Below are 9983 nucleotides of genomic sequence, written 5' to 3'. Positions count from 1 at the left end.
ACTTTGTGTCAACAAGAGACTGACTCCACAGATTGTCTGATGCCTCATCATCCCAGCCAAAGAGTATTGGTATTATAAGTCATGGCTACTTGCCAAATCGAAAAAATAACTTCACACAGTGTGTCTTTTTCCAATGTATTTGTTATCATTCGTAGCGTTGATCGGCAGAGAAATAATTCCTCAAAGTCGTTGACGTCGCTTAGCAACCGAATACGAATGTAGTCTACAGCATTGAGAAGAGCCGTGTAATAAGTAAGGGATAATGTATAGAATGCCGGTCATTATCGGGAAAATAAGCCCCGACAGGGCGAACAGGACACCGACGCGCAGCGAGGGTAATTGCTTCCCACTGAAGGGGCTTAAATTCGACGGCGACGTTCTATATATTATCACGCTTATTACACGGCTACTTGCCAAAACGAAAAAATGAATTCACATGGTGTGGCTTGTTACAATTTATTTGTTACCATCATTCGTAGTGTTGATCAGCAGAGAAATAGTCCGCCAAAGACATTGACGTCGCTTAGCAACCGAAGACGCTGGGGTTGAAAAGTTACCGGACCTCTTGAGGAGTGATACCAAAGACGTCATTATAGGCAAAAAGTCCTTTGTTTTCCTTGACAGCGGTCAATTTATATCTAGCATTCACCGCGAAGTTGTGAAGAGCCCATGCAAGTGAACGGAGCATTCCACGGAATTGAGAAGACCCGTGTAATAATCCATAATAATTAAACTCAAACTTTTTTTTTAAGTGGTGGGTACAAAATGAGTCATGACGAAATCTGGTGGGGACGCGTCCCCGGCGTAATTGACGCCTATGTGCAAATGAAAGGTCTTTCGGCATTGGACCATAGTTGCAATCACCATTGTGTTACCACATTTTGCAATAAATTGAGATAGATACAAAACGTACATGACAATCTTCGAGAACGTGACTTTCTGTTCACAAAACAACCAACACTAGCAGCGGGACTTGAACCTGCGTCTCTATGGCTTTCAGCATTCCAACAGCTATCCCAACCATGGCACAAGGACAGCAAGAATGAACTATTCAAAAGTTATGTTCGACATTAAATTCACATGACTTAAAAGTAAAGAACAGTACTCAATTAAAATGCAACCATTCATCTAATAAATGTCCAACAATAAGAAAACAATTTAACTTAACATGATATCCAATAAATTGATTCATACATATATCTCACTATACCTGTTTTTTATATCTGTCTATATAAAATATTCATATTGGGAATAACTTCAACAGTAAAAAAAAAAATGCACTGAATCGCTAGGCATAGCCTATGTGATTGATTTTTTATTTTATTATATTTCTGTTAGGATTTTTTATGCATAGTAATGCATACATTACCCTATGTGTGTGTGTGTGTGTGTGTGTGTGTGTGTGTGTTTTTTTTGGCTAATACTTTGATCATAATTTAATCATGGCCGTTTAAAACAACTTTCGTGGAATTTCGGGAATATTTATGAGTTTACGAGGTGCACTGGAATGCACTATGAAGGCCCTGTCGGCGCAAAATACCTTTACCGTATGAAGATGCGCAGTGGCGGGCCGTACTATTAGGCAAACCAGGCATTTGCCTGGAGCCCCAGGCCCCATAGAAGGTTTTTGGGGCCCCCAAAATGCCCCAATGCATATATTTTGTCCCCATATTTATCATTTTTATAAAAATCTCTTCACAATAGTAGCATCGGGATGTCTAATTACTCATATTTTGATGATCTTTCCGTGTGCACCCCCCTTCAGTCTGCACTACATGGACTATTCCATGTTACGCGCATCACGCTCATCACGCGTATGCAGAAATGATGTCAAATTCAAAACAGTAAGCGGTAAGAGAGAGAGAGAGAAATCGAGTGAGACATAAATCGAGTGAAACATGAAGCGATCGTACGAAAGCGGGTCACATAAAAAGAAGAAGAAAGACCAAAGGCAGGACTTGCTTTCAATGCTGCCAAAGCTATCCAGCTTTTTTACAGCCACCGCAGTGTTAGCGGGACCGTCGGCGGCTCAAGAGCAGCCGTCAACGTCGTTTGCTGTCACGTTACTGCTCCTTTCATTCCAAGTGGCTCTGGCTCAGCCAGCAGCGATGCTAATGACGTGTGTCAACAAACTGACGGAGATGATGCACAACTGGTAGTGAATATTGCTCACTCTCCTTCTTCCACTTCGGTTATTGAAATTGATGACAATAACGATAACAATGACTGCGAGACACATATTCTTGTGGATGACCCAGCACTCTGGCCCAAGCTGCTGTGTCTTGGGCAGGTGCACACATATTCTTGTGGATGACCCAGCACTCTGGCCCAAGGGCCGCAGATTCACAAAAGCATACTATTACATAGTAATGAAAAATGATGAGAGGGTGAACAGGTCTTGGTTAGTCTAGTGAAAGTGCAGACCGTGTTTTTTGCTTTTGTTGTTGCCTTTTTGGAAAACAAAAACAAGTGAGGAAGGATTTAAACACTGGAATAACCTTGCAATGCATCTAATCAACCATGAAAGGTCTGAAGAGCACAGGAAAAATACTGATAGCTGGAAGCAGCTATCAGTAGGTTTCCAGTAGGTCACAGCATATAGCTGCTGTGACCTCAGGTAAATGATGACATAAGGTTAACAGTCAGTGTAATGTGTCAACATAACTAATCTTATTGTTTTGTATGTTATTCTCAATTTGTAAATAGATAATTAACATTTGCATGAAAGAAGGATAGTGACTTTTGTTCATCCCTTGTATGGAGTATTTCATTATGCGACATAAGGTACAATAGACCGGTAGATGCAGGGGCCCCTAAATTACTGTTCGCCTGGAGCCCCCAAAGGGCTAAGTTCGCCACTGAAGATGCGCAATAATGTTTTTTAAAATTGTGATGGCGTGACCGAGCTTCTCCGACGTGCAGATGGCGTGACCGCAGTTTCCGTTCGGGTGTCGAGTTGCACCTTCCCCTCCCCTAATGAGGCGTAACTCCGTTTGATTAGCTTGGTGTCACAGGTAAAATAAATGTTTTCGGTGGTTAGAAGTTCAATAAGGTCAAAACAGTAAAAGTATCGTTCAGCCAGATGTTTGCTCAAAAACTACGAGTGAGTCCCACCTGGATCCCCTTTTCAATTGCTACCTCGTCTGCGCAAACGGAAGATTAGACCCTGTCGCTGTTGACCTCAAGTTACATGGAGCAGGAGTAAAGACAAAAGAGTCTCCAAAAATAGTCGTAGCCCTGATTGAAACTTCTGGGGGAGGTGATCCTGGCATTTAAACACTGACCCCGCTCACTGATTTAAATCCCATCCAATCCAATCTAATTTAATGACCCATTATGTTAACCGTCATCCTGTGCTGCGTAATTGTCATATAGGCCTACGGTTTAGCTACTGAGCTCATTCTCAGCCTGTTGCTTTTAACAACGCTGTCGCCTGGACGTAGACGCGATAGGCCGGTCGTTATTTCCTCCGTTGGAGGACTGTACTCGCCATAAGTGGTGTCCGAGCCGTCACTGTGTTGGGTCTGGGCTCGCGTTGTTCTACTCTAGAGCCACTGCAGCGTTGGAATCCAGCCGCTGATCAATAGTGGAGATGGCTGGCTGGGAGGGTTGGATGGTAGCGATGCTGCATGCATGTAGAGAGGGATGGAAATTAATGTACGAGTTGGGTTCAGCCTCGGTTCAGTTTGATGGTAACCCCCTTGCATATTAATCACAGATCACAACGATGGACTTTCTCTGCCCATCCTTCAAAATGAGCGATTTTGGAGGGTCCATGATATGCGGCACTTAATCTTGAGATCTATATTCCAGATACCTTCTCTGTTGTCAGGCTAAATGGTGGAAGCACCTCTGATGACAGAAGGGAGAAATGCCTGGTTGATGCTTTATCGATGTAGTAAAGTGGATGGTGTCAAACCCTAATCACTTCTTGTCCTCTCTCATATGGCAACTGTTATTATAAATGATTATTATAAATACAGTGTACAAGTCCTGGTCATGAGTGTCAAATACACATCCCATGCTGTCAATATTACCATCCCTGTGTGTGTGTGTGTGTGTGTGTGTGTGTGTGTGTGTGTGTGTGTGTGTGTGTGTGTGTGTGTGTGTGTGTGTGTGTGTGTGTGTGTGTGTGTGTGTGTGTGTTTGATGTTGCCTCTAGTCCCTTGACAGTGTACCGTCTGCCGGAGACAGCGGTATGACAAATAGTGTAAAGTTACCCCTGCTCGTGTGAAGAAGCTGTCGTGCGGGTACTAGTGCGACCCGTTTCTCCTCGGCTCCGGCGGGGATCCATTATTTATCAGGGGATAAAAATCAGAAGGTTTGAGAGCACCGCGGGGCGGGTCGTCTCCATACGGCAGAGGCCACGCTCTCTTAAACGCTGGTGCGTGACGCGGAAGTAGAAGTTTCGCGGCGGTTAACATCGGAAGCGGCGCGTGATCGCCGCAAGCGATTTGGCTCGTCAGATCACTTATGAACGATACCGCCTTAACCCCTTGTTTCCCCCACACATAACTCATGTTGTATGTAAGGTACCCATCTGTGATAATTGAAGCAATCGTGGAGAGAATTACGGTCACGCTATTGTCTCACCCCAACTGCGTGTCTCACCTGCCTCTCCTCCCCTCCCTGTTCACCTCCCCATCACCGGCATTACAATTCATGAGAATGGAACGATGAGATGCTTTTTACAATTTGTATCATGTGATTTACCATGTTAATACAACTATTTAACACTAACAACACGAAGTCAGTGGGTCCACACCTGGACCCACAAACCTCATAATAGCAGGAGAATTTAAAAGACTTGAGTCCAGAAGTGCATATATAAAGAAGTATTTTTAATAGATGCAAAAACACGTAGAAACACTGCAATATGTACACTGTATTTACCATCTCTCGTTATCAGCATTTATCAAAAAGCAAGCAAAGCCTTCAAAACCTTTTTTTTTTTTAAATACGAACTTCTGCCTCCGACAATAAATATTAATCATTTTGACATTAATTGAAAAGCAACACATTTCAAAGATAATAAGCAACCTGTCTGCGAAGGCTGGACTTTTTATTGAAACTCTCGCGATAGTGCAACTAAAACTACAATAGTAGCTTCACAGAACGGAGTTGATTTTTATGCATGCATGCATTCAGTATATTTGTGCAAAGTTTAACCATTTTGATTTCTTTTTTGCCTGACATTGCTTGCATAATTATGGGTATGGTTTCGATGTAATCATTCTGAATTAGAAACTAGTAAGTTAGAATAAGATAATCATTATTTGCTTTTAAAGACAATTTTGTGAAGGCAAGCACAGAGGTAATTTGTTGCCTTGCATTAATGATGTGGTAATAAGAAGATCCCCTTCCCTCCACAGCAAAAATAACCAGAAACAAGACTAAGGTATTCCAATCTTTGTTGACGAACATACAGGGTTTCATTTTGTAAACTATTTCGGAAGGTTGGACGTCAGCAACCTGCAGTTTACTGTGATGGGCATGACGCAGTGGCGTTTCACATGACCAACAAACAGGGACATTGTATTCTACAGAGCTCTTTGGCCTCTTTGGAAACAAGGTCAGACGCGCTACAGGCCCTGATTATCAAACAAAGGTGATACACATATGCTTATTACCACGACAACTGTATACCTTCATATTAACCGACAATTACGTTTGACTCTAAACACTAAAATCCCCCAAACCTCAAAAAAGCCAGGTGTGAACAACACAAAGCACAAAAACCAAACGGGTGTCAACAGGACTTGTCACCATATCCAAAAAACAAAACAAAACAAAATGTATGCATCACTGTTTTTGATTGTCACAATGCTAGTCCCTGAAACCTTTTTCCAATGAAAGATGATATCTCTCGGTGTAATAGCCTGGATGTCTTCATGACTTAAAAGGTAGTTTTTGTGTACTGCTGGTGCATGTGCATGATAACCCATGATAAATTGATTTACATTACTGTACATGTGTTTAGTTTCTTTCAGGGAAGGACCACGAGAATGTCCACATGTGTCACAGCAAAGGTACTCGTTTCCACTATGAAGGTAATAATGTTGCAGAAGTATTTTACCTGCGGACCAAATTTGTGTACCCTTGTCGAATCTAATGTGCAAGTTGAATTAAAAACTCTTATGTACTATGTTTTAATATTGCAAATTAAATTTGCAAAGTCAAGTCTCAAAATGTTGTCTCTCTAATGACCAATTCGAGAGGCAATCAACAATTTTGACAGTGAAAGTTCCTCAAGAAAAAAAGGAATACGTATTATTCTTGTATATATAAGGCTGAATTTGTTATGCAAGTACATGAAACTCCTCACTATCCTTTTCTACGAAAGAACAAACATCCCGTCTGCATGTACAATACTTCAGCAACATCATTCCCCTCACACACCTCCTGCTGCTCTTCACTGCATGTACACGTACGGGTTGGTTTTGAGGTGGCCTGCGTTCATGGCGCAGGGCATACCGTTCCGGGTGGCACCCATCAAGGCCTGGCCCATGTCATGGCCATTCTCCGACCACGGCGGTGAGTCCATTGGCTCCCGCTTGATGGAGTGGATGATGCCGTGACCCTTGAACTCGTAGCCGTTGTGCTTGCCGTAGTCCTGCTGCATGAAGGCCTTGTGGGGCTCCATGGGAGCGCCCTGGTAGGCCTGGGCGTCAATGAGGTTCAGCGTCTGGCTGCTACAAAGGGGGTCCGGGTGCGGGCCCCGGTGGGGGCTGAACTGGCTGTTGTTGTTGTTGTGGTTGTTGTGGTTGTTGTTGTTGTGCATGTGGCCGGGGTCTTTGTTGTACTTCTGCAGCCGCCCTGGCGCGTTGACGCCATTGACGGCGGCGTAGTTGTCGTAGTGACCGTGGTGGACGTACGGCGGGCTGATGGCGGCCTTCCCCCGCAGACACGGCGAGTACGGCTGGTCGTAGAAGTCCGCCTCGGATTTGAGCTGGACGCCGGTGTTGGGGTCGTACAGCGCGTTGCCGTAGCAGCGCTCCATGAGGCCCGGGTCGCGGCAGGCCCAGGGCCGGCCGTAGGGGTCCAGGCCGTTCTCCGAGTCCGAGTCGTGCTCCACCTTGATGGGCGGCATCTCCGCCATCAGGTGCGCGTTGTAGCACTCGCCGTAGCCACCCTCGCTCTTCACCAGGTCCACGCAGTACGTGTCCGGCTCGGTTGGGCTCTGGAGGTTGCCATAGAGACGGGAGACAAACACCTCGCCGCCCCGGCCTCCGTTGCAGCTGGGGGGCTGGCGGTACGGCTTCCCGTAGTGGTTGGCCTTGTTCATCCTGTTAGAGGGGAGGTAGCCACCTCCCTGCCCCGCCCTGATGGCTCCGGAGTTGGGCCGCTGAGGCCACCCACCGCCCAGGCCTGGGCTGAGGCCTTTGTGGGGAGCCATTGAGGTCTTACAGTAGTTGAGGGGCTCGTCCTGGTTGTAGAAGCCCTCCGGCCGGTACTTGATGTTGTCCTTGGAGAGGGGGGTCCAGGGGGTGTGCTGGCCCCGCTGGGCATCATTCGGCGTGGAGCAAGGGAGCAAGAGAGGGTCACAGGCCTCACCCATCCCTCCGTTCCCTGAATGTCTCCTGAAAGGCTCCCCTCGCTCGCTGCGTGAGAGGAGGAGCGCAATAGGATGGGGCAGGGAGAAACAAAGCAGATGGTTAGAAGACGAGGACAATGAGTTACCATCATGTCTTCCTAGCCTTAGAGTAGACTTATAGTGTATACATAAGTCAATTTATGAATTAGTGCAGATCGCCTGCTTTTCATTTTTGATTTGGCTAGGGTTTCCCCCATTACGGGCAGAATTGAACTAACAAACGAATGAGCACAAGTATTTCAGCATAGTTCACTGGAATCTATGAGACTTTACAAAAGTGACTTAACTCTCCAAGGACCTGTCGTCTCATACTTCAACATCCTGCCTAATCATATGGGATCTCATTAAAAAAACTTTCCGCCCGTATAGACGGAGGCTAGCATTGGGGTAGTGGAGAAGGAATTTTTTTAATCATGTAGTTTAAACTGAAATCAGTGATTCTATCTCATGGTTGAGTCTCATGGTTCTCAAACTGCTGCAAGAGAACCATGAGACTCATCAATAACTTCATTATCTAAAAAACGATTCTAACTACCCCCAATGATAGGCTCAATGTCTTACAACTGCAAACTGTTCCTTTAAAAGATGAATGGCCTGACCAAGGTAAACCCATTTTTCAAAGAAAACTGTGTGTGCGTTAGTTTCCCGGCATAGCTGTAGGCGTGTTTGCTATCCTGCAGTCCTTGGCATCCTTTCGGCCATCTCCCAGTCTATGGTTCTCCTGTCTCGCTTTTGATCCAGCAAAGGCCTGAGGACCGGGTGGGCCGTTCACCGTTGGGATCCCCGCATTACCAATCATAGAACCAGGACACTACTTATCGTACTGGTCTTTCAGGGTCTCAACTCACACAGCCCCGCAAGGGCTCACAAACGTTTTTCGACGTACACTGAACAACTGGAATTGGAGTTCTACCTCAAAATGTGTGGATTTGTTATTTTAGAGAACGTCTGTTGTACCTATTGTAGATTATAATATATCTGGGTTGCAACGATGGATCAAATGAGTGTTCAACTGACAGGATGTACATTTCCATATTATTACAGTTAGGCTGATAAGACCAGTCGTCTTTCATTTGTCACAGGGAATTCCCGGAGTCTGGAAACTATTTTTGCATTGCACCTGCATCGGATTATAATCAACATTCAAAGCTCCTGTTCCATATTCTTGGCACTATGTCGTCCGTCATTTCATCATATATTATATATTTAGTTATGGGTAATTAGTAAACATGAATCACTTTGGGTTTGAGAGGCATCAATCCAACATAAACGACATTAAGCTTAGTTAAGATGAATCCTAGGTAATAATAGACTGAAGATAGGTGCAACTTCACTTACAAATGACCTAGCTAAAACATAGTACTTTGCCGTCAACTTTCGGGTCGGATCTACGATCAACCTGTGTAGGGCGACGATGAGCACCGCCTTCCACTCTGCCAGTGTCAAGCTCCGCGCGGTGGGGCAGGAGGAGGAGCTCGTACTAAAACTAGATGTTCCTCGTGTGTGTGTGTGTGTGTGCTCCTCACCTGGGATCCATGCCTGGGAGGAACCCTGGGCCTCCCCTGCTCTTCCCCCTCAGCAGCAGGCTCTTCATCTTCATCTCTGTGATGGAGGGCATCAGCAGGGGCACGGCCACACAGAACAGGGCCAGCTGGGGCGGCAGCAGGGCCCCCGAGCCAGACTTCTTCTTCTGCCCCACGAGGAACTTCAGTCGTCCCTGGAACTGCATAGTCTGAGAGGGACGGGGGGAAACCTTGAGGGTTTTACATGTTTGATAACTTATTTAAGAATTTGTGTTCAAAGGATAACTATTGCATTTATTTGGGTTGTGTGTATGTGTATGTGGGGGGTATGGGTGTTGTGTGCGTGTTTGTGTGTTTGTGTGTGTGTGGGTGTGTGAGTGGGGCAGGGGTTTTGTGTGTATGTGTGTGTGTGCCGGGATATCTATGTGTGTGTATGTGTGTGTGTGTGTGTGTGTGTGAGGGGCACCAGCGGGTGTGTGTTGTAAACACTCACCAGGAAGCCAGAGGTGCTGTCCAACAGGCAGCGCACCCGGGCAATGAAGCAACGGTTGAGGAAGGAGTTGAGCTCCGGGGGGATACTGCCTCCGTCAGGGGAGTGGAAGAGATTGCTCACCACGTACTCCTCACCTGCTCCCGAGGAGGTGAGGAGGAGCAAGAGGAGGAGGAGGAGGAGGAGGAGGAGGAGGAGGAGGACCAGATGAAGAAGAAGAGGCAACGAGGAGAAGAACAGAAGCCAATTTAGAATCGCGTGCGGAGGAAAGTGTATGTGGCATTAGAAATGAACGCTTTAAACGACAAACATATGGCAGTGGAATGACGGATGAAAAAAAACTCTCCGCTCCGAGTTGGAGAGACGCCCTACTTAG

At 45.8% G+C, this 9983-nt stretch overlaps 1 protein-coding gene across 1 annotated transcript in view; it reads right to left on the bottom strand.

Annotated features, from left to right (window-relative positions):
- Nucleotides 1-4820: 4820 nt before the first annotated feature.
- Nucleotides 4821-9983, bottom strand: part of ahrra (aryl-hydrocarbon receptor repressor a) — a 46049-nt gene continuing 40886 nt past the window's right edge. The window contains exons 7-9 of the mRNA XM_030349295.1: nucleotides 9611-9744; nucleotides 9121-9326; nucleotides 4821-7601 (exon numbers count right to left, since the gene is read on the bottom strand). Coding sequence (XP_030205155.1) covers nucleotides 6413-7601; nucleotides 9121-9326; nucleotides 9611-9744 — 1529 coding nt within the window. The 3' untranslated portion in view covers nucleotides 4821-6412. The remainder of the gene's footprint in view (nucleotides 7602-9120; nucleotides 9327-9610; nucleotides 9745-9983) is intronic.

This window comes from Gadus morhua, chromosome 23 (assembly GCF_902167405.1).
Source record: "Gadus morhua chromosome 23, gadMor3.0, whole genome shotgun sequence".
In the NCBI taxonomy this organism is placed as follows: Eukaryota; Metazoa; Chordata; class Actinopteri; order Gadiformes; family Gadidae; genus Gadus; species Gadus morhua.
Note: the sequence above shows the minus strand (reverse complement) of the source record. Positions and strands in the feature narration are given on the sequence as shown.